This window comes from Pholcus phalangioides, unplaced genomic scaffold (genome assembly GCF_987345545.1).
Source record: "Pholcus phalangioides strain wild (caught in Gottingen) unplaced genomic scaffold, Ppha-v1.0 ptg000028l_1, whole genome shotgun sequence".
In the NCBI taxonomy this organism is placed as follows: Eukaryota; Metazoa; Arthropoda; class Arachnida; order Araneae; family Pholcidae; genus Pholcus; species Pholcus phalangioides.
Genome location: NW_028301618.1, coordinates 8444658 through 8470258, shown reverse-complemented (window position 1 = coordinate 8470258; position 25601 = coordinate 8444658). Strand labels below are relative to the sequence as shown.

The following is a 25601-nucleotide window of genomic DNA, read 5'->3' as shown; positions in this document are numbered from 1 at the left end:
AATATTTTGAGGAACTGTTTTTTACGTAACAGATATTAAGGACTTGGAATAATTTTCTGTTATATAGAGGTAATCATTAAAAATATCCTAATTGTAATCCTAATTGAGACGAATTGTTTGAGGTGAAATTCCGCTATTCGGAGGCAAACATTTTAGCTATTCCGCTCTGTATCACAGATAAACTCAACGAATATTCCGTTATACCGAGGAAGATAGGTCAACGAAATTTCTCGCTTTCCGGAGCCGGAGGTATAAAGAGGAATACAGTGAAAAACCCTGGTTAACGGACACCCCCCCCGCCCCCCAGATGCGTTCACATCTCTTTTACGGACAAATAATAATTTCCCCATGTATAATGAAAAATGAAAGCATGCATTTCAAACCCGATTAACGGTCACCCCACTTTTACGGACAAATTTTTTTTGTCCCGTCAGTGTCCGCAAAAGCGAGGTTTCACTGTATTGTAAAACTTTCAGCAACCACCCGAATTTAAACCTTTTCATGAAAACGAAAAAGGGTACAGTAACCCCGTTTGCGGACACCGGCGGGACAAAAAAATTCCCCCGTAAAAGAGAGGTGACCGTTAATCAGGGGTTCGAAGAGCATACTTTTATTATACATGGGGAAAGCTTTATTTGATCGTAAATGAGAGGATGACAGTTAAGTGTGGTTTTACTGTATTATTAAGCCGTTAGAAGGGGTAAAACCGTTAACAAGGGGTTTACTGTAGTATCAAAACGTCGTTATGTAGAGGTAAGAAAGAAAACCGAATCTGTAGGGACGGAGAAACGGAAAATGCTTATGTCTACAATACATTCGTTACAATAGCTACATGCGGTAAAACCCCTCTTAACGGACACCTCTGAGATGCGATGACCCCAATTTTACGGACAAATAATCATTTCCCCTTGTATAATAAAAGTATGCACTTCGAACCTCTGATTAACGATCACCCCTCTTTTACGGATGAATTTTTTTGTTCCGCCGGTGTCCGCGAAAGAGAGGTTTTACTATACAATAACCCATCTTTACCCTGCGAAGCGGAAACCTCTCGATAACGGACATCAACAAAAAATTATCTTTCCATCGGAGTACATCGCGATAAGTATTAATCACAGTTATCAAACCTTGACGTCACTGTTTACTAGTCAGCCCGTCTATAACAGGACACTACCTCTTATAACAGATTCCATAAAAATTTATATAATCGTTCTTACCTCCGACATGAAAGAATCCTTACAACCAACACAAGGCACGAGAAATTCAAAACAAGCGACGACCCACAACAAGTAAGACGAAAAACCCCTTCATAACAGACAGCGGCCTCCGTACAAGAGACAGACAGAGAGCTCCCGGCTGAAACCACCGCCGCCGACGACAACAACAACACGACTGAACTAGAACGGAATAACAAGAAAAACCCACACACTACGGCGGCGATCACCATCATCAGCCAGACGTTGCGCGTTATACGGGGGTTCCGTTGCGTGAGAGAAACAGACAGCCAGAGAGCATCAAATTCGACTGCAATGGGGAAAGAGAGAGAGAGAGAGAGAGAGAGAGCGGCTCTCTCTCTCTTCTCTGCTATACAAGAGCAAAGAGAACTGACTCTGGACTACGTGGGAGGATGATGGTGTCTGTTGTGGAGGGGTAAAGACGGGAAGAAACTTGTCACGATGCCAAGAACCGATTCTCCAACGGGAGCTAAAGGGTTTTTTTGCTGTTATTTGCTTTTTTTTTGCCGAAAGGTGGCGGCGGCATTGAATTTCAAGGACGTTCGCATTTACCCCCGCATTACGCATTTTCTTTTATTTCATTCTCCTCACTTCAAAGAGAGTATCTTTTTACTCGTCTATTTATTCAAATGCGGAAACTCTTTCGAGCGATGATGTTGAATTTTGAATATTTCCACGATCACGGATACCCCTTTAAAGCGGACATTTATCAAACGCTGGACGCTTTGAAGAGGTTCACGTATAAAAACAGATAAAATTCCTTTTTGACGTGTATTCATTTGATTAACGGATCAATTTTTTGCTTCCACTCAAATGACCTCAGCATAGCGGTCACGTCACACTCGATGGACAATAAAACCTCTTTGAACGGTCAACCCTCTTCTACGGAAAAAATAATGATTTATCTTGAAGAATAAAAGTATGCATTTCAAACACGATAAAGAGGTGTTTTACTGTATTACGAAACCTCTCGAGAACGGTCGCGGCATCAAATAACGGTCATGAGAACATTACACCTCTCTATAACGGCTATGCACACGCGAAAAATTATATTCAAATACAGTAAACGTCCATAAAAAAGGAATGACCGTTAATCCGAGGTTTGAAATGCATGCTTTTATTATACAAGGAGGAATTATTATTTGGCCGCAAAAGAGGGGTTTCGCTGTATTATATTCTTCTTGGTAATGATATCATTTCCTCTATAAAGCGATTACCTCCGTAAAACGGGGTATCTCAGTGAAACTTGCAAAGTTTTTGTATGGGTCCGGGCATTATCGCATATTATAAATACGGAAGAACTCTGCATAACGGTCACAACTGAAAGCCAATCGTTTTCCAGACTTCTATAGCGAAACCTCTCCACAACGGACAACTTACGAACAAACCAATTATTTTGTTCCATTCGTGACTTGTGTAATGGAGTATTCACTTGATTAATGGATTAAATTTTTATTTCGCGACCCCGACAAAGCGGTCACGTCAAACTCGATGATCACAGGAATACTATAGCGGAACCTCTCGAGAACGGCAGTCTAATGTCAACAGTATCTTCGACATCAAATAACGGCCTTTAGTTTGTCTCACGAGAGCCTCACACAGTGTTCTACCTCAGTATAACGGCCATACACATGCCAAAAACTACATCCAGCAATTATATTTTTAATAACGGCATCTTTTCCTCTACAAAGCGGTTACCTCCATAAAACGGATATATATCTACTCAATGATACTTGTGAAGTTTTTGTACAACTTCGGAAATTGTATATTGAAAATACGGGAAGAACTCTGCATAACGGTCACAAGTGCAAGCCAATAACCTCCAGACTGCTATAGCGAAACCTCTCCATAACGGACAACTTACAAAAACAAACCAATTATTTTCTTTTAAAAGTGAATTTACTTGTGCAATGGTACGTTCAAATGATTAATAGATCGCATATTTATTTAATGACCTCGGTATAGTGGTCACGTCACCCGCGAATACTGTAGCGGAACCTCTCGAGAACGGCCGTCTGATCCCAGCAATACCGTCGACATCAAATAACGGTCACGAGAGCTTCACACTGCGTTCCGTCTCCGTATAACGGCTGTACAGATACACGCCAAAAGTTTTATATATCCTGCGATTATATTCTTCCGCATTTCCTTCATAAGTCGGTAACCTCCATAAAACGGATATGCACTGCAATCTCCCACAGCGGACGCTCCTGTTAACGGAACCCTTTCAAAAACATCAACGTATTTCAACACTTATTAACAGACACGCCCCGTGTTAGCGGATTTCTCTCCCCCCCCCCCACGCCAAGGGTGTCCGTTATCGAGAGGTCCCAATGTATGCCTCCTCAATGAAATTTATAGAGCTTTTATACAGCTTCGAAATCGCATATTAGAAACACAGAAAGAGCTGTGCATATCGGTCACAACTGAAAGCCAGTGGGATCCAGACTTCTATAGCGAAACCTCTCCATAACGGACATACAACCGATCATCTTGTTTGAAACGTGAATTTACTGGTTTTGCGGAAAAATTGAAGCCTCTCTCAAGGCAGAGTGAAAATAAGAAAAATAAATAAAAACTGATATTTGTCCGTTTTGAGCGGGTAATCCGCTCAAGACGGCTTACCCTGAAATGCGGCTTCGACAGAATGAGTTTAAGTTCCTCGACTCCCGGGAGCAGTTCATCAGACCAGTTCTCCAGATCTTCCACAACCTGCAAAAACATAAGGAAATAGAGGAAATCAATCGACGGTGGCTCCACCTGTCGCACTAGAGACAAACGATAAACCCCTCTGTAGCGGACGGCCATGTATTTATTCATTAATTCGGTAGGGGCCGGGCCGTTCAAGTATCACGTCACTTAGTTCGTTTTTACAAAATTACGTTTGAGGTGGCGGGCTACATCAGATAACCCCCCCGAGAGCCACATTTGGCCCGCGGGCCATGGGTTTAGCATATTGGCACAATTCCCGAGCATTTAAGCGGCCCGTATATTTTCAGAGCACTCAAATGGGCCCGTGGCACATTCACGGGTCACTTAAGTGAACCGCGGCACAGTGCAACCGGTTCGTGGCCCATTTAGAGATCCTTAAGTGACACGCAACAGAGCCCCTAAGCCCCCCCCTCCCCCGGTGCAGCTCTAAGTCGTTCAAGTTACCCGCGGCACATTCCCAGATTACTAAAGTGATCCCCGGCATGTTCCCAGATTATTTAACTTATCCGAGGCATAATTATGGATCAAATGACTGATGCGTGACACAGTTCCAGAGAGCTTAAGGGGCCCACGACACATTTCTACTTAAGGGGCTCGCGAACACTTCCAGAGCACTTAAGGGACCCGTGAACATTTCCAGAGCCCTTAAGGGGCCCGCGACACATTTCCGGAGCGCTTAGGGGTCCAGGACACATTTGCACTTGAGGGGCTCCGAACATTTCCAGAGTGCTTAGGGGTCTAGGACACATTTCCACTTGAGGGGCTCCAAATATTTCCAGAGCGCTAAAGGGGCCCGCGAACACTTCCAGAGCACTTAAGGGACCCGTGAACACTTCCAGAGCCCTTAAGGGGCCCGCGACACATTTCCAGAGCGCTTAGGGGGTCCAGGACACATTTGCACTTAAGGGGCTCCGAACATTTCCAGAGTGCTTAGGGGTCCAGGACACATTTGCACTTGAGGGGCTCCGAACATTTCCAGAGCGCTAAAGGGCCCCGTGACACATTTCCAGAGCGCTAAAGGGGCCTATGAACATTTCCAGCAAGCTTAAGGGGTCCGCGAACATTTCCAGATTGTTTAAGGGCCCACGACACATTTCCAGAGAACTTATAGGGCCCACGACACATTTCCAGAGAACTTATAGGGCCCACGACACATGTCCAGATCGCTTCAGATGCACATTTCCACGGACCCGCGAACATTGCCAGAGCGCTTAGGGGTCCAGGACACATTTCCACTTGAGGGGCTCCCGAACATTTCCAGAGCGCTCAAGGGGCCCGCGACACGATATTTTCAGAGCGCTTAAGATGCCCGCGAACACTTCCAGAGCGCTTAAGGGGCCCGTGACACATTTCCAGAGCACTTAAGGGGCCTGTGAACATTTCCAGCAAGCTTAAGGGGCCCGCGAACATTTCCAGATTGCTTAAGGGCCCGCGACACATTTCCAGAGAACTTATAGGGCCCCACGACACATGTCCAGATCGCTTCAGATGCACATTTCCACTTAAGGGGCTCGCGACCACTTCCAGAGCGATTAAGGGGCCCGCGACACATTTCCAGCAAGCCACATTTCCAGCAAGCCACCACGCTTAAGGGGGCCCGCTAACAATTCCAGAGCACTCAAGCGGCCCGCGACACATTTCCACGCTTAGGAGATCACCAAAGTGGATCAATAGAGGATCAACGGGGGGAACGTGTGCCCACAAACTAGTGAAGGGCTTTTTCTCGTTTACGGCACACTCAGTAAAGGTGCCATAAAGAATTATTATTTTTGTAAAGGGTGGGGTCGATGAGGCAAGCATCATCCAACCCCCCCCCCCGTCATGAAAAGCCCGCAAACCCGAACCCCCCCAATCGATGCTGACGTAATAACTTGAAAGGTATGGATGCTCGAGTCTAGAACATGAAGTTTCGTCGGCGAACCACAGATGGCAGCACGAGGCACGCTTTGCACGTGAAACTCGTTTACGTTTCTTTTTGTATTCAATGTCTGTACGTACTGTGCATGAAGTAGGGTTACCTCGACGGCCTCCTTTTTGACGTCATTTCAAGCGTACTCCTACGTTTCGGAAAAGCCATTCGTCCTCCTGTCCTCCTTTTCCAGGCTTCCGAGATTATTAGTTAGTTTTTTTTTTTGGGTGGTGGAATTTTGTTTTTTCAAACATACATCCAGGCTGACCATATTACCCAGAAATAAATACGGGACATCGCTGATTATCGCCAAGAATGACGCCAGAAAGTGAACAAAGTTGCCAAATATTGCCGAAATTACGGATAAATGGCGGGAAATGAAGCATTACAGCAAATTGCAGTTGGGTTAAATGAATTCCTTACAGTTGTAATTATCATAATATAATTTATGAGGTGAAAAATAATTTAAATTATTGAACTTAAAAAAGTGGTTGGTAAATATGCGTAATAGCCGGTGATTATGCATAACAATAGGATGTATCAAATTTCCTTAACATATACAGCGGTTGAGGGAAATTATTGCGGGGTGGGGGGGAGGTTTCTCTTTTTTTTCTTCTTCCTTTTTGAAGAAAAAGTGGCGCCATCTGTTGTGAAAATTGGAGAGGAATTACTTCAAAGGTGCGCGCGGTCGTCCTTTCTCAATTTTCGGATCTCGTAACCCTAGACCAGGCAACCAGCACCTCCTACACAGAGATAGAGAACTCTACCAGGTGCTGCCTCAACCAGTTGCTCGCGAGCACCACGGTGCTGCTCCCTGAAGTACCCAGAGTGCTCGATGCTTGTGTCCGAGCACTTGACCAACGTTCCAATTGAGAAACACATTGTAAAAAAATTCCATTCAAGGATTGACATCATCCTGATTTCATGCGTTCGTACGCTACACTTCCCGTAAGGGTGCTCTTCTTTTGATGACGGGCACACGCAGTGCTCGCGCAACTGGAAAAAGGTTGAAGATCCCCCCCGCTCCACACATGAAGAAATTCGTTTTCTTTTATTTTACTCTACCCGTCTGCACTGTCGATAGCAGATCCCCAGATCGCCCCCCCCCAGGGGGCGTTAACGCCCCCTGGGGGGGGGCGATCGCAGCATCCATTTTAAGAATACCATATTATCCTGGGGGGATGTTTCCCTTCCTCCAGAGTTGCCAGGTCCTTAAAAAATTTCCAGCCAAAATCCTCTTCAAAAGTAGCCAAAAAGTAGCCCAAAATATTTGAACGTATGCTGCCATCTATGAAGCAACATGCGAGGTACAGTTTGACGATATTCTAGTATGCAAAGGTGTGGTTTATAGCTTTTCTTGTTATAGTCCAGTAACTTCCCCCCCATCCCCATTTTCCGTAAAAATATGGGTTTTTTTTTCACCGAATAAATTGATTTCTTTGAAAAGTTGCGAAAGTCAGGGCCATGGCCCCCACAAGGGGTGGGCTGACAAGGCTCCAGCCGTGGGGCCCGGGACGGTTTTTACCATTTTTTTTGCTTTTTCACGCTATAAATTCACCATAAAGGGGCCCGTGAAAGTGGGGTCGGGGGGGGGGGAGCCGCTAAAGATCTCAGCCTAGGGGCCCTGCTCTAGGATGTGGGGGCCATGGTCAGGGCTACACATTCTCTCTCCTGGAAAAACGGCCCAGAGATAGCCTGGAGTGGAGGACGTCTTAAAAGCATCATGGGCCCCCGGGCCATGCCCTGGTGGGCCCATGCATTTAGACAGAACTGGTTCCTGGGGTTGAGCCCTGTCAGCTCCACGCTTGTTGAGGCTACGGTTTCCTTCATAGGCTTCTGTGGTCTAGATACCGTGTTTCCCAACCGTCGGGTCAGAGCAACACCTTCTATAGCAAAATGCCTCCGTGCGAAGCTCGTGACGTCACTGAAGTCTCCCATTTCCCTTAAGGCGACTGCCCTATTGTAGTGGCTATAATTTCTCTTATAGTCATTGGATATACATCATACTACTTCCCTTATACTACATTGGATATATGATAACCGACTGGCCGCGGTGTCATAAAGGTCGAAAACCACTATCTAAAGCCTAGGACAGTTCCCAAGTTTTTGTTTTACGGTCCCTTCAATTATTGGGTGGCAAAGGCATTGTGGTTGAAAGTTCTGGCTTTCCATAGTTGGGTGAGATGCCTCCCCTCCATCCCTTCTGCCTTGTCAGGAAGCAAACACAATATGAGGTGGGGACTGAAGTGAAACAGAAAAACTGCTTTGCTCGCAAGCAAAGACAACACAATTTTGGAAAAACCGCCACCCGCCAAAGCCAAAAATTTCCCGGCGAACCGTTTTCAAACCAGCCCAATTTGGCGGGAAAACCGCCAATCTGGCAACTCTGCTTTCCTCATTCCAAAACAAAAAAATCAGGACGCAAACAACAAGTGATGCTGATTTCTAGTGGCGCCATCTGGTATGAAAATTGGGAAAAGTGACGTTAAAGAGGGGTTTTTTTTTTTTCAAATCTGGTAAACGTGACTTACAGAAAATACGAATCACCATTTTCATGGGCGGAGCATTGTCCCCCCCCCCCCCAGCGTCAAAAGTGGAGCGGGCAGATATAATGTATAACATCATCATCGTGCCACCCCCCAGCAATAATGACCTTGACCCCCCCCCCCCCTAGACTTCCAAGTCTATCTCCGCCTATGACCATTTTTAACCTTGGCTATCTTTCTTTCAGACCGAGCACAATTCCTAATGAGTTGCGCCAGAAATGCCAATGTATGCACCTAACAGTGTGAATGCATATATAAATGTTGCGTTTGATTTTTGCAGTGCTGCCATCTATATTTCAGAAGGGAGTGAAGTACAGAGATGTAATATTTGTATCGTTTGCAGACCTGTCGCTTTCCGTGGACTTTTTTTAAAGTGTGTGGGGTGGGGGGGGGGGGTGGTGTCGGCTTGCATTCGCGCCTCAGAGTTGGGAACCACAAAAGAAAAAAACCACTTTCAGCCGACCACCACTGCGGCGACGGTGGGGTTCGAACCCTGGACCTCGTGATGAGAGTCCAGCACTGTGACCACAACGGCTGATCATGCAGACTATGACGGGGCGTGGCTGTATCGCGCGAGAAGGAAAGTGCTCAGTTTTTAGCGTTTGGCTATGCGCATCGGTGTTGCGCATGTGAAGAGAAACCCGTTAATATTTTTTATTTGCAAATTGGCTATACACGTCAGTACCGCGCATAAATAGGCTGACCATATTTGCTGGAGATATTGGGCTTCGAAATACGGGACAATGCCAATCTATCAGGGGCGTAGCCAGAAATTTCGTTCGGGGGGGGGGGACCACTTTCATTTCGGGGGGGACCAAAGTGACAGAACAATGAATTTGGCCATCTTTTTCCCTTTTTTCGGTCATTTTCTCACATTTCGGGGGGGGGGGGGGGGACCAGACCCCCCAAGTCCCCCCCCCCCCGGCTACGCCCTTGCAATCTATCTACATATATACAGTCAAACCTCGTTAATGCGTCACTCTTGGGAGAGCAAAAATATGACTTAGTAAGCGGAGTGACTCGTAAAACGGAGTAAGTCATGGCTGTGCCAATTCCTGCCTGAAGACAATTGGGACTTCCAAAAAGTGACCCGGTAAGCGGAGTGACGTGCTAACCGAGTGACGCACTAACGAGGTTTGACTAGTTGATTTTCCCTATACAAATCTACAATTTTTGATCGATCGTCGCCAAATTTTGCATATATATACCAAATGGGGCCCCGACTTGAACGATAGGCTGCTTTAAAAGTTCCTCAGAGCAGGGCAAATGCCCGAAATGGGCGGAAAAACTGTCGGGCAGCAATGGTTTCTGGGCGTCAACAATCACTTTCGGAACGTTTACTTTGGTTACCGTGGTTCCCTAGCAATGCGTTTCAGGCACGTATATGCCTTTACAATTAGGGTGACCGTACGTCCCGTATTTCCCGGGACAGTCCCGGTATTTTCTGTATTTTTGGACGTCCCGACTTTTTGCTCTTTTTTTACAGGAAGCCTACTTGAATTTTTATTCTTCACTAGCTATTACACACCCGGCGTTGCTCGGGTTTTCTTCAATGAAGCTTTTTGGATCACGTGATAACCCCCTCTTTCTTTGAGGGACATACAAACCGTGTTCAAGTTGAACCAGTATGGCGACTTACCGCGCGACTCATGAAATAAAACACCACCAAATTTCCGCATTTCTACAGTAAAATCAGCGATTTTAACACTGATTTCTATGAGGATCACCCTTTTCCTGACCGTCAAAGCGATGCTGATGATGATTATGACGTCATTCAAAAAGCCTCATTACTGAGAGTATTGAAAATGTGGCCAACCATTAAAAAGGCATAAACTATTATACATATGCTAACAGGATTAGAGAAGTGACAAACCATTGTAAAGGCATAAAACACGTGTGAAACGCATTGCTAGGGAACCACGGTAACCAAAGTAAACGTTCGGGAAAGTGATTGTTGAGGCTCAAAAACCATTGTTGCCCAACCGTTTTTAGCCCATTTTTGGCATTTGCCCTGCTCTGACGAACTTTTAAAGTACCCTACCGTTCAAGTCGGGTCCCATTTGGTATATATATGCAAAATTTGGTGACGATCGATCTGAAATTGTAGATTTGTATAGAGAACATACATACACACACACACACACAGACAGAAAATCAATTTTATATATATAGATTGCAATTTGCAGTAATACTTCATTTCTCGCTATTGTGATTTTTCCGTAATTTCAACAATGTTTGGCAACTTTGTTCGGTTTTTTGGCGTCATTTTTGGCGATAATTGGCGATGTCCCGCATTTGGAATCCCAATTTCCGGTATTTCTCTCGAGGAAATATGGTCTGTCTATTTACAATGGTTTGTCACTCCTTTAATGATGCCAGTATAATTCATGATAGTTTATATGCCTTTATAATGGTTTGCCACTTCTTCATTCCTCTCAGTAATCGAAGAAAACCCGGGCAGCGTCGGGTATTATGGCTAGTGTTATCGCTGAAAATGATGCTAGCAGTAAGCGGGGTTGCCAACTCGTGCTGAAATCACAGAAAAGTCGCCAATCGCCGCGGGTAATGAACCGCCACTTCAAATTGCAGTGGACAAAAAGAAACATGGCGAGTACATGAGATGAATATTCTTAGTAGTCGTGATTATCGTACCGCCATTTCTGAGTTGAAAAGACAATTTTAATCGCTGATTTGAAGCATAAAAAGTCAAGCAGTTTTCGCTGAAAATACGTGAAAAACCGGGACTGTCCTGGGAAATACGGGACGTATGGTCACACAAAGCATAAAGTATCCAGTAAACTTCACATTTTTCCCCTTTAGCTACGTCATAAAAGTCTGTATTGAGCATAAAACTCATTTGAGTTCGCAATTTGTGTGCGTGGGCTAACCAGCACCTCCTAGAGATAGGTCTCCGCAAGGGTTGCCAAGTTCATCTGTACCGTCATGAGAGTAAGTCCGATAAGCCCACCTAGAAAGTTTGGTACATGTTGAACCACAGCATCTTATTTCGTTACTTCTTATTTCGGAGTAGAATCTTACGGGTTGGCTCACAAATACCACAGGGTGATTGGATGTGGGGCATAGATATCGCCAATTCTGAGCCCGATCGTATCTTGTCCCGCACAACGATTATAGTGGCACGTGTAGCGGAATTTTCTTTTCTCCGAATATTCAGAGTGAGGATGGGCTACTTGCGTGACGTCATGAGCAGCGTGCGGAGGTCTATCTCTAAGCGGTGCTGGCTTATAAATAGGGTTTCCGTACGTCCTTTTTCTGGCGGTCCCGACGTTTTTTGAAAAAATGTCCTGGTTTTTCACGTATTTTCAACGAAGCCAACTTAACCTTTGCAGTGGCGACTTTTTTCGTGATCCTAGCAATAGCTGTCAACCTTTCTTACTTTTGCATCATTTTTGGCAATAATTGGCCATGTCCCGCCAATTTTAAAAGTCCAATAGCCCGTATTTTTCTCGAGGAAATATGGTCAGCTTGGCTGCACACGTCTTTATTGCTCGAAAAGAAACTCATAATAATTGCATTTTCCCCATATTTCAGGTATAAGTAGGCCGATCATATTTCCTCGAGAGAAATACAGGACATCGCCAGTTATCATCAAAAATGTCGCCAAAACCGAACAAAGTTGCCAAATATTGCTGAAATTACGGGAAAAACAATATGGTGGGAAATGAAGCATTACTACAAACTGCAGTGGATTAAAATGAATTCCACGAGATAAAACGTTCACCAAGACAAAAATATGGGAGATTAATAATATTCTTATTCATAATTATAATTATAACAATATAATTTATGAGCTGAAAAATAATTTCAAGCTTTCAATAAAGAATAAATATTGAAGTAGGCTTCGTGTAAAAAACGGGACACTTTTGCCAAAAAAAGGTCGGGACAGCCAGAAAAATAGAAAGTACCAGGACTCTGTCCCGGGAAATACGGAACGTATGGTCACCAAAGGTATACGCGTCTGTATTGCGCATAAAAGAATCCACAACAGCGAATAGATTCAAGAACGGATATTTACACCTTTACAGACACATTCGCGCCAAAGAAATCACCTGACGGCGACATGCACAGCAATTTCTTCGGATCTGTACAATGAACGTCAATTTCGTAGGGAATGTAATGTAGAGAGAGAGAAAGAGAGAAACTCACCTCCTTGGCCTTGTCCAACGCATCTGAAGGCGGGCACTTGATGGGGCAATAGGAACGAGTGTTGATCCGATCGTACAGCTGCAACAACAAAAACGAAATCACAGATTAATCGATCGATTTCCAATTAATTTCCTGCAAGTAAATAATCAATATCCAGCGAAAATACATCTGCTGCCACCTGTCGGAGCTATTGGGAACCCGAAAGGAAACTTATCTCCTACCGTTATTCTGTGCCGCCATCTATCGGGTTCGCTCAGTAGTTCCGAAACAGTGCTGGTAGAAAGTACAACAGGGAGAGATCAAGGATCTACAACCTCCATATAGCGGATAAAGAGGAAAAAGTTTTATTTTCGGACAAAACCCTATTGTGGACGAACTGTTCCGCTTTGTACGTCGTTTCTTTCTTCTCACGTTGGAAGTCGTTTAATTATTGTAACGGAACCTCTACAAAGCAGACAATTTCTTTTATGAACGAAAACATTATTAGCTTAGGTTCAGCTTATACGTCTTTTTTTTCCACGTTGGAAGCCATTTAATTTTCTTAACGGAACCCCAATATAGCGTACAAAAAAAAAAAAACAATATTTTTTTCCCGGACAAAACCATTTATAACGGACGAGCTGTTCCTCTTTGTACGTCTTTCTTTTCGCGTCGGAAGTCGTTTAATTATTGTAACGGAACCTCTACAAAGCAGACAATTTCTTTTATGAACGGAAACATTATTACCTCAGGTTCAGCTTATACGTCTTTTTTTTCCACGTTGGAAGCCATTTAATTTTCTTAACGGAACCCCTACATAGCGTACAAAAAAAACAATCTTTCCTTTCCCGGACAAAACCATTTATAACGGACGAGCAGTTCCTCTTTACACGTCTTTCTTTTCGCGTCGGAATTTCCTTAATTATTGTAACGGAACCTCTACAAAGCAGACAATTTCTTTTATGAAAGAAACAATTATTGCGGTTCAGCTTATGCCTTTCTTTTCCACGTTGGAAGCCATTTAATTTTCTTAACGGAACCCCAATATAGCGTACAAAAAAAAAAACAATATTTTTTTCCCGGACAAAACCATTTATAACGGACGAGCTGTTCCTCTTTGTACGTCTTTCTTTTCGCGTCGGAAGTCGTTTAATTATTGTAACGGAACCTCTACAAAGCAGACAATTTCTTTTATGAACGGAAACATTATTACCTCAGGTTCAGCTTATACGTCTTTTTTTTCCACGTTGGAAGCCATTTAATTTTCTTAACGGAACCCCTACATAGCGTACAAAAAAAACAATCTTTCCTTTCCCGGACAAAACCATTTATAACGGACGAGCAGTTCCTCTTTACACGTCTTTCTTTTCGCGTCGGAATTTCCTTAATTATTGTAACGGAACCTCTACAAAGCAGACAATTTCTTTTATGAAAGAAACAATTATTGCGGTTCAGCTTATGCCTTTCTTTTCCACGTTGGAAGCCATTTAATTTTCTTAACGGAACCCCAATATAGCGTACAAAAAAAAAAACAATATTTTTTTCCCGGACAAAACCATTTATAACGGACGAGCTGTTCCTCTTTGTACGTCTTTCTTTTCGCGTCGGAAGTCGTTTAATTATTGTAACGGAACCTCTACAAAGCAGACAATTTCTTTTATGAACGGAAACATTATTACCTCAGGTTCAGCTTATACGTCTTTTTTTTCCACGTTGGAAGCCATTTAATTTTCTTAACGGAACCCCTACATAGCGTACAAAAAAAACAATCTTTCCTTTCCCGGACAAAACCATTTATAACGGACGAGCAGTTCCTCTTTACACGTCTTTCTTTTCGCGTCGGAATTTCCTTAATTATTGTAACGGAACCTCTACAAAGCAGACAATTTCTTTTATGAAAGAAACAATTATTGCGGTTCAGCTTATGCCTTTCTTTTCCACGTTGGAAGATATTTAATTTTCTTAACGGAACCCCAATATAGCGTACAAAAAAAAAAAACAATATTTTTTTCCCGGACAAAACCATTTATAACGGACGAGCTGTTACTCTTTGTACGTCTTTCTTTTCGCGTCGGAAGTCGTTTAATTATTGTAACGGAACCTCTACAAAGCAGACAATTTCTTTTATGAACGGAAACATTATTACCTCAGGTTCAGCTTATACGTCTTTTTTTTCCACGTTGGAAGCCATTTAATTTTCTTAACGGAACCCCTACATAGCGTACAAAAAAAACAATCTTTCCTTTCCCGGACAAAACCATTTATAACGGACGAGCAGTTCCTCTTTACACGTCTTTCTTTTCGCGTCGGAATTTCCTTAATTATTGTAACGGAACCTCTACAAAGCAGACAATTTCTTTTATGAAAGAAACAATTATTGCGGTTCAGCTTATGCCTTTCTTTTCCACGTTGGAAGCCATTTAATTTTCTTAACGGAACCCCAATATAGCGTACAAAAAAAAAAACAATATTTTTTTCCCGGACAAAACCATTTATAACGGACGAGCTGTTCCTCTTTGTACGTCTTTCTTTTCGCGTCGGAAGTCGTTTAATTATTGTAACGGAACCTCTACAAAGCAGACAATTTCTTTTATGAACGGAAACATTATTACCTCAGGTTCAGCTTATACGTCTTTTTTTTCCACGTTGGAAGCCATTTAATTTTCTTAACGGAACCCCTACATAGCGTACAAAAAAAACAATCTTTCCTTTCCCGGACAAAACCATTTATAACGGACGAGCAGTTCCTCTTTACACGTCTTTCTTTTCGCGTCGGAATTTCCTTAATTATTGTAACGGAACCTCTACAAAGCAGACAATTTCTTTTATGAAAGAAACAATTATTGCGGTTCAGCTTATGCCTTTCTTTTCCACGTTGGAAGCCATTTAATTTTCTTAACGGAACCCCAATATAGCGTACAAAAAAAAAAAACATTTTTTTCCCGGACAAAACCATTTATAACGGACGAGCTGTTCCTCTTTGTACGTCTTTCTTCTCGCGTCGGAAGTCGTTTAATTTTTGTAACGGAACCTTAAAATAGCGGATAATTTGTTTTTCAACGAAACTTCAATATTACGGACTAGTTGTGTACATCTTTCTTTCGTCTTTTTTTTTCGCTTTCAAATTTTACAAGGAACCTCTACATAGCGGACAATTTTTTTTTCTTCTGAACGTAACTTTTTTAACGGACGAGCTGCTCGTCTTTCTTTCTTTTCATATTGGGAGCCGTATAAAAAAAATGCAACGGAACCTCTACATAGCGGATAATTGGAACTCATTTAGTTTTTGTAACGGAACCCTCTATACAGCGGACAAAAATATCCATTTTTTTTTTCTGAAGGAAATAATTTCTTACGAAACTTAGCTTTTACTTTCTTGACGCATTGGAAGTCATTCAATTTATTTAACGGAACCTCTGTATAACAAATGAAAAACTAACGCTTCAGGATATTTATGACGCTATATACAGCCGAACCCCGTTACAACGAACTCCAAGAGACAGGAGAAATCACTTCGTTATAACGAAATTTCGTTATAAAGGAATTCCAGGTTTTTTGCATTTTGTTCTTACGTAAACGTATCTGGGGGATTAGAAACGTGTTCGTTAAAACGAGATTTTCACTATAACGGGATTCGACTGTACATCGATTTAAAAAATTCTCGCGATAAACCCCCATACCTCTCTTCAGCGCAACCACTCACGATTACTTCGAAGACCTTCACAAAACCTCTAGTTAGCGGACATTCATTTTCCAGTCAATGTCAATATTAGTCCCTTTATCTCGTTGATACGGGTGGAAATGGATATGAGAATGAAGATAACAAATCTCGTACCTCTATATAGCGGATAAATTGATGTGATAAAATTTGAACACTTTTTTTTTTTTAAATGTTTTTTGGAAGAAACCACTCACAACAGACGAGATCTTCCGCTTTGTACGTCTTTCTTTCTTCACCAGATGGACGTCGGATTTTAAAAACAGGACCTCTGTATAACGGCCAGGAACGTCACGAAGAGGGTTGTTATGAAGTAATACGCATTTTCTGAATGGAACCGCCCACAACAAACGAGATGTTTCGCTTTGTTTACTTTCTTGTCACACTTTTTTTGGAACGAGACCTCTGTATAGCGGACAGATAATAACTTAATCCAATCCTGTTCTTTAGCGTATTCTGTAACAATTCATGTTATGCCGCCAGAAACCTCTTCTTAACGGACGAATATTTCCCAGGAAAATTAGCCATATGAAAAACTCATACCTCTATAGAACAGACGAAACCAGCCAGATGACAGTATCCCATTTTCATTTATTCACCTCTATACCGCGGATGAATGATACATAATCAGACCTCTTCTTAACGGAACAAATGTTACTTCCCTCTCTAGCGTATTTGCGTATTTGTACATAGAATTCGGAAACCTCTAGAAAACGTTCATTTTATCCGCTTCTATTCTTGTTAAAAAGGCCAATGAAAGCTTAGAATAGGAGGGGAAAAAAATCCGTTTTAGGCGGGTTTCGACGTTCAGGTGAGGCTCTTAAAAAAAAAAGACGTAATAAAGAGGTCATTTAAACGGGAAATTCGTCCAACACGAGAAAATGTTTTTCCGATATTCAAATTAGGTTTCACTGAATCGATCTTTTAAAATAATGGAAAAAATTCTCTTATACGTGGGTAACGCAATAAAGAGAAACTATAAACATAAAAAAAAAATGGCGATTCGATTTATGCTCATATATAACGGCAGAGCAGCCATGACATACGGTTTGGGAGAAAAAGTGCGTTAAACGGAGATTTCATTGAAAGAAATCTAATATAGTAAAACCTCTCTTTTGCGGACACTGGCGGGACAAAAAACAATTCGTCCGTAAAAGAAGGGTGACCGTTAATCAGGGGTTTGAAATGCATACTTTTATTATTATTTGGCCGTAAAAGAGGGTGGGCCCCATCTGAGGGGGTGTCCGTTAAGTGGGGGTATTTACTATAATGGTTTTTTAATCTCGTTCATCACTGCCGCAGTTTGGATAAACATCCGCTCTATGTGGGTTTAACCTTCCACGCGAACGATCAATGGTGCCCGCTTTGGAGAGGTAATACTGAATCATCGCTGGAAATTTTTTTTTCCAGCATTGAGACCTTTCGCTCATTTACAAAGTTATCCGAGCCGAAAATGTTTTTAATGAAAGGGTTTCCGTTAATGGGGGGTGTGTAGGTAACGTGAAATGTTCGTTGTGCAGGGGTGTGTTCTATGCGCAATATGCTTCGTCTTTCAAGTGCAAAACCCAGGGTGTCTCGCGTTTCGATCCCAGATATAACTCTTGCGTTCAAAAATGACCGTTATGTGAGCGTGTACGTTAACTGAGGAAAAGCAATTGATCGGAAAAGGGTACGGAATGTGAAGCATCCGCTTTACTGAGGTATATCGTGACCGTGAGCAGTACGTATTTTGAGTATCATATCCTCTTACTGAGTGAGTCTGGTATTTCTATCTTAGATGCATTGTTAGGTGGCAAAAATGTCCGTTATATGAAGATGGTTGTTAACTGAGGTCAAGCGTACATACAGCACAGAATATCGAAATAACGAGTAAAATATCAATGAACTGAGGGTTGCTCTAATCATTTCGAATGATGCACATCATAGCAAACGACAAGTGTCCGCTAAGATGAGGTATCCGTTAAAACAGGGGTGCTGGGCTATCCAAAAAAATGTTCTTTTCTGTAATGCTGGATGTTCGCTATATTTGGGTATCCGTTGAACCATATTTTCTGGCGTCAATTGGGAAAAAATACATATCTCGCTTTTCTCGTAATCCTTGGTGTCCGCTATGATGAGGTACCACTTAAAACATTGTTACTAGGGTCAATCCAAAAAAAGCGCATTATTTCCTTTCTTAACGCTAGGTGTCTGTTACACTGAGGTACTCATTAACCCAAAATGATTAGATAGCCTGAAAATGCATATTGCGCATTTTTCGTAACGCTGGCGTCTGCTATGCTGAAATATACGTTCAACGGGGGTCGCACTCGGTCAATCCGAAAAATGCTTATCAATTCGTTGCATTAGGTGTTCGCAAACTTGAGGCATTCGTTCAAACGAGGTCCATGGATCAGTATAAAAATTTTTTTAATCATATATATTTGTAACACTGGCTGTCTGTTATGCCGAGGTATCCGTTACATTATGGTCGCTGGGTCAGTCTGAAAAATACTTAGTTTTTTTTGTGACGATAGGTGTCTGCTACATCGAGGTATCCGTTAATCCAGGGTCGCTGGATTATTCCCAAAAACGCATAGCGTACTTTTCTCGTAATCATAAGTGTCCGGTATGCTGAGGTATCCGTTAAAGAGATGCAGAGGTTGTTTAGGTCAGGTAATTCTACAGACAATGCCCTCAACCTAATACTTACTATAAAATTAACGAATATGCTTCTCTCATAATGTTAGGTATCTGCTATACTGAGGTATCCGTCATATCAGGGTTGATGGGGTCATTTCAAAAAATGTTCCTTTTTTTTTCGCAACGATAGTTGCCCGCTATAATGAGGTATAGTTATTACAGGGTCGTTGGGGAGGGGTCAGTAACGAGACGTGTGTGTCCGCAATACTGAGGTATCCGTCAATCCAGGATTACGAATTGGTCCGAAAAATGCATATCGTTCTTTTCTATTTTTCTTGCAACATTAAGTGTTCGCTATACTGAAATATCCGTTAGTACAAGGTCGCTAGATTATTCCGAAAAATGCATACAGGTGTCCGCTATATAGGGGCATCCACTGAACCGGGAATACTGGAGATACGTTAGAAAAATATATGATTCTCAACATGAATTGAAAACCATCGATGACGTAAATGAACTCTGTCCGCTTTGCAGAGGTAGCCAGCCAGTCATAAAACAACGACAAAAACATCGCTTTTTTGATCCGACAAAAAAAATCGTAAAAATTACCCACCAATAACGTCCAAACGACAACGAATATACGATCCAAAAAAAAAGAAGATAAAAATCGTAATTTTCTTAAAAACCCATCGTAAAAGAAAAATAAGACCGTTATACGCGGGCGAGAAATCGACAACAAAAGAACCGACAAAACGCAATAAAAGATAAACAATCGTAAAAATATAAGAAAAAACTCGCAGAAATATTTTTATAATCTCTTAATAAGAAAATAAAAATCCCACAAAAATAAGAGAAAAATCGTAAGTAAATAAAATAAAAATCGTAAAAATAAGAAAAAACGATATAAAAAATCGTAATGATACGAGAAAACAAAAATAAAAAATCGTAAAATACGAGAATAAATAAAAATCATGAGAATAAAATCTTAAAAATGAGAAAAAAATCGTAAAATAAAAAAATTCGAGAAAAAATCATAAAAATCGCGAAAATCCGGGAAAATTCCAGAAAACACGTATCAGGGTCTGGAAATAGTTTTACGATTTTTTTTTCTCCTACCGAACAAAATACGATTTTATGTCCCTTTGGGGAAATGGAAAACGCACATGTATATGTATTACGTGTATGCAAGGTTTTTTGCGGGCGAATGAAAAAAGAGGAATATTTACCCCCGCATAACGGAATTCCACGTTTAACAAGAGATAAGAGAGAGTTCCGAAATATATACTCTCTTTACCGAAATACTTCGGAAAACTTTTTTTTAATACTTCGGTGGTGGCAACGCCGTGTGGTTCTTTCTGATAAGTTAAGATACATGCGGTAAGCATCCAAAATAGAGGCGTCTCTCTCCTCTTCCCCCCACATAACGGATGCTTGTTCTTAAAGAAAATACGTTTCGTGCCCGTTTTAAAGAATAAGAAATCGATCGATTTTTCGTGAAGAATGGCCGCTCTACGAGGGACTTTTTAAATTCAACCAGTAAATAACGGATTGGTGGAATCGACAAACAGAGTAGCAAGTGGTTTCTGAATGTCCGCTATAGAGAGGCACGGATACAGATAGGGAGATCGTTTTCGTCACTGAGAGAGAAAACAATGGTTCTGTCCCGCAAGATACGGGATGCATTGCTCCATAAAACGACCTTTCCATTGTTCCAGCAGTCATTCATCTTCGAGCCCTCGCTCTGATGACAATTTCACCGAGGCTCCCTTGCCCTAGCGATTATCAACCCGAAGCATTCCTTGCCCTAGCGATTATCAAGCCGAAGCATTCCTTGCCCTAGCGATTATCAACCCGAAGCCTCCCTTGCCCTAGCGATTATCAAGCCGAAGCATTCCTTGCCCTAGCGATTATCAAGCCGAAGCATTCCTTGCCCTAGCGATTATCAACCCGAAGCATTCCTTGCCCTAGCGATTATCAACCCGAAGCATTCCTTGCCCTAGCGATTATCAAGCCGAAGCATTCCTTGCCCTAGCGATTATCAACCCGAAGCCTCCCTTGCCCTAGCGATTATCAACCCGAAGCATTCCTTGCCCTAGCGATTATCAACCCGAAGCATTCCTTGCCCTAGCGATTATCAACCCGAAGCATTCCTTGCCCTAGCGATTATCAAGCCGAAGCATCCCTTGCCCTAGCGATTATCAAGCCGAAGCATTCCTTGCCCTAGCGATTATCAACCCGAAGCCTCCCTTGCCCTAGCGATTATCAACCCGAAGCATTCCTTGCCCTAGCGATTATCAACCCGAAGCATTCCTTCCCCTAGCGATTATCAACCCGAAGCATTCCTTGCCCTAGCGATTATCAACCCGAAGCATTCCTTGCCCTAGCGATTATTAACCCGAAGCATTCCTTGCCCTAGCGATTATCAAGCCGAAGCATTCCTTGCCCTAGCGATTATCAAGCCGAAGCATCCCTTGCCCTAGCGATTATCAAGCCGAAGCATTCCTTGCCCTAGCGATTATCAACCCGAAGCATTCCTTGCCCTAGCGATTATCAAGCCGAAGCATTCCTTGCCCTAGCGATTACCAACCCGAAGCATTCCTTGCCCTAGCGATTACCAAGCCGAAGCATTCCTTGCCCTAGCGATTATCAACCCGAAGCATTCCATGCCCTAGCGATTATCAACCCGAAGCATTCCTTGCCCTAGCGATTATCAACCCGAAGCATTCCTTGCCCTAGCGATTATCAAGCCGAAGCATCCCTTGCCCTAGCGATTATCAAGCCGAAGCATTCCTTGCCCTAGCGATTATCAAGCCGAAGCATTCCTTGCCCTAGCGATTATCAACCTGAAGCATTCCTTGCCCTAGCGATTATCAAGCCGAAGCATTCCTTGCCCTAGCGATTATCAACCCGAAGCATTCCTTGCCCTAGCGATTATCAACCCGAAGCCTCCCTTGCCTTAACGATCACTTAAAAGAGGCTCCATTGCTATGGTGATAATTTTTCCAAGCGCCACCCTTGCGTTAAATATTATTTTTCTCGAGCCTCCCAGTGATAATTTATTTAAATACCCATTGTGCCCTAACGATCATCTACAAGAAGCTCCATTGCCCTAGTGGTAATTTCATCGGGCTTATATCTTTCCCTGATATAATTTTTCCGCGCCATCTTGCCCTAGTGATAATTTTCTCCAAGAATTACTTTCTCTGGTGATAATTTTACCTCGCCATCTTGCCCCAGTTATCATTTTTTTTCGAGCCTCACCTTCTCTGATGATAATTTTCCCGAACCTTCTTGGCCTAGTTATCATTTTGTCCGAGCTCTTTCCGAGTCTCACTTTCTCTGGTGATAATTTTTCCAAGCCTTCTTTACCCCAGTTATCATTTTGGTTACATTCGAGCTAATGTATCGGGACTTATTGGTTGTTTTTTTTTTCAAGTTTTGTAAAAGATCTTTTATAAAACTTTTAATTCCGGCCCAACACCGATAAGAAATCCCGCTCCGATTCCAACAAAGACGTTCCGGATCAGAAGCAACGGCTTCCAAAGCCGGTAAATACAGAAAAGGTCCAAAAAGATTAGCCGTATGTACACTCATTGCCATAAAAATTTGCGCACCAAGAAATAATTGTGGGATCGAAACGAAAGTTGGCCTGAAGGTACATGTCGGGCAGATATGCAAATGATTAGAAATGCAGCGTGATTGCGCATTGCGTAATGCCACTAGAGGGCGTTGAACTTCGTTCTCCTTGGAGTATAAAACAGGTAAGCAGAGCTTGCTGGAGTGTATTTAATCGTTTGCAAAGGAAACGCTGAGGTAGACATCCCGTTACGCCACCGTCGAAGACCATATGAGCAGTTGTCAGAGTTCGATAGGGGAAGAATCATCGGGATGATGGAAGCTGGGTGGTCAGCTCGGCGAGTAGCTCGTCAACTAGGCCGTTCCGATTTTACTGTGAGGAGGTGTTGGGACCAGTGGACAGAAGAGACGTCATTTACACGGCGACCAGGTTCAGGACGCCCTCGACAGACCAGTCGTCGAGAAGACCGTCACATCATCCGAAACGCACGCGTAGAGCCAACTGCCTCATTGGCCGCTATCCAGACACAGGCAGCAGTTTCACTACGGGCCCCTGTGTCTTCCCGAACCATCGCAAGGTGCCTGGCTGAAGGACATCTGGTATCGCGGCGCCCATTACGTGTGCTGCCAATGACACCCACCCACCAACGCCTCCGTTTGGAGTGGTGTCGAGCACGACGGGATTGGACTGCAACGGAATGGAACCAGGTCGTCTTCAGCGACGAATCGAGATTCAACTTGAGCAGTGATGACAATCGTGTTCGCGTGTGGAGGCCCCGTGGTGAACGCTTCAATCCTGCCTTCGCTTTACAGCGACACACCGCTCCCACAGCTGGTGTCATGGTAATGGGGTGCCATTGCTTACGATACACTGTCACCCCTAATATTGACCCATGGCACAATGACAGCCCAGCGGTACGTCCATAACATCCTTCAGCCACATGTGTTGCCACTCATGGCAGGGCTCCCAGGAGCCATTTTTCAACAAGACAATGCTAGGCCACACACAGCAAGGATGTCACAAGACTGCCTCCGCCACATTACCACCCTTCCCTGGCCTGCTCTATCCCCAGATTTGTCACCAATCGAGCATATCTGGGATGGCAAGTTGGACACCCTACGAGGTTGGTCGAACTAGAGGCGCATTTACAGCACCTGTGGAACGAGATGTCTCAGGACATCATACGGAACTTGTATGCCTCGATGCCCGCTCGTATCGCATCGTGCATTCGCGCTAGAGGGGGGTCCAACAGAGTACTAAAACTTCTGTTCATCTGTACTTTTTTCTGCAATAAATGATCCTTTTTCTTGGGTTTTCTAATCACTTACTTATATCAACGTAGTACTTACATGTGTAAAATTTCGTTTCATTTTGACGACTTTTTCTAGGTGCGCAAATTTTTATGGCAATGAGTGTATAACATACATTTCATTCCGGTTATCATCAATCCATCAAATAAACGAAATTCCCTAAAAAACGGGCTTTTCCCGTTCCAAAAAAAAAAAAAGGAAACTTGAGGGGAATGACGTCACACACACACACGCGGATAAGGAAACCAATTACATTGTTCCTCGGGAAAAACTCTCCATCAGACTTTTAATAAAATCTCCAAAATCCCGGGGAATGTTATTCTTTGTTTCCGGTCCGTCGAGATATTTCTCACAGGCAACGAATTGCATTTTAATCCGGATCGGGAGGGAGGGAGGGGGGGGGGAAAGGTAACGAACGATCCCTGGAACGATCCCGCCGAATGGATGAGGATCCTTGATCGAAATCAATCTTGTCCCCCCCCCTCTTCCTCCTCCCTCCATTTTACTACTCAGGGCGGGTTCAAATGAGAAACGATCAATCAAAATCAAGGCACTGCCAATTCTCCCCGAGACAGGCAGACGACGAACGAACGAAATTTCCGATCAAGGCCGTCAACGTGTATCAAAAGTGACGAGAGGCGTCGGTGACGTCACGGTCGGTGCCGATTTTGCTTTTTACGCTACTCTTTCTTGCGTTTAATCACGTATTGCGGGGGGAGGGAGGTGCGCTCGACTTTTTACAATTGGTTTGAAAAAGTGTCGCGGAATACTTGAGTGATCAGTAGATGTGCCGCGGGCCACTTAAGAGCCTTGTAATTGTGTCACGGGCCACTTAAGGGCCTTTGAATTGTGCCGTGGTTTACTCGAGCGATCTATCCTCCTTTAGAAAATGCAACACCCGTTTCAATCACAAGTGGGCACGTAATAGACAAATAAACAGTTCAGACGAACTCAAAAGCCAGTTCGCGTAACTCGAAGGCATCCTCTCCAAGGTATTTTATGCCCGTAACGGAGTTGGCCTCTGACCTTGACGCGCGAAGGAAGGGTTCATTTTTTTAGGGGGGGGGGGAAACGCACTACAATAGCGCAAAAGACGCCGACGGGAAATACTAACCTCCTCCTTTTCCCTGCGACCGAAAGAAGCTAAATGGAATCGCCCATCGCGCGCGCGTGACGTTTCATGACGTAGCCAGAGGCCAACTCAGCGTGGGTATACAATAAGAATAACTTCAACTCAGCTCCACTGGCTCAACCTGCATGGAATCGAGATTTTAATGAGCTGCTCTTGACCTCATTATAAGAGAGGGTTTCTATGCCCGGCCAGCGGCCAATTATTTCCCCACCGTAGATAGCGGTTGTTACTTGGCATCAGAATCGTGGTGGAATGGCGAGCTTTCCCCTCAAACAGCTCAAGGTTACACGAGTCAGGGTATATATAACGGATTTCGAATCTGATATGGAAGACATAGAAACACCCTTAATGAATGGAACTCTCCCGCATTCCGACAAAATATAGACATCTGCAAAGGGCGTCGTTACCTCCCTGCTGCGATCAGCTTCGATTAGGTGGGGGGGGGGGGTTAATTATCGATTTGGTAACAGTTACTTTTCGGTGCCGAAGTGTCTTCTAAACGAAGTGGCTTTCGGCCAAGCCGACGTCTCGGACGGAACTCCAGAACTTAGTATTGGTGAACATTCCAGCGACAACTCTGCCAATAAGGCCCCTTTCACACGGAGCGGATGCGGGTCCGGAAGAAGTTTTTAGCAATTGGAATATACCGAGCGTCCGCATGTGTCAAAGCCTAAGCGCGGGTTCCGCATCCGCA

At 43.3% G+C, this 25601-nt stretch overlaps 1 protein-coding gene across 6 annotated transcripts in view; it reads right to left on the bottom strand.

The window, feature by feature from the left end:
* Positions 1-25601, bottom strand: part of CASK (peripheral plasma membrane protein CASK) — a 234654-nt gene that overhangs the window by 27075 nt on the left and 181978 nt on the right. For 5 of the 6 annotated variants that reach the window (XM_089252011.1, XM_089252014.1, XM_089252012.1 and 2 more), the window contains 2 exons: positions 12570-12647; positions 3861-3947 (listed from right to left, as the gene is read on the bottom strand). In XM_089252011.1, the coding sequence (XP_089108137.1) occupies positions 3861-3947; positions 12570-12647 (165 nt within the window). Of the gene's footprint in view, positions 1-1217; positions 1550-3860; positions 3948-12569; positions 12648-25601 lie in introns of those variants that run through there. The other variant, XM_089252016.1, reaches the window with a different exon arrangement.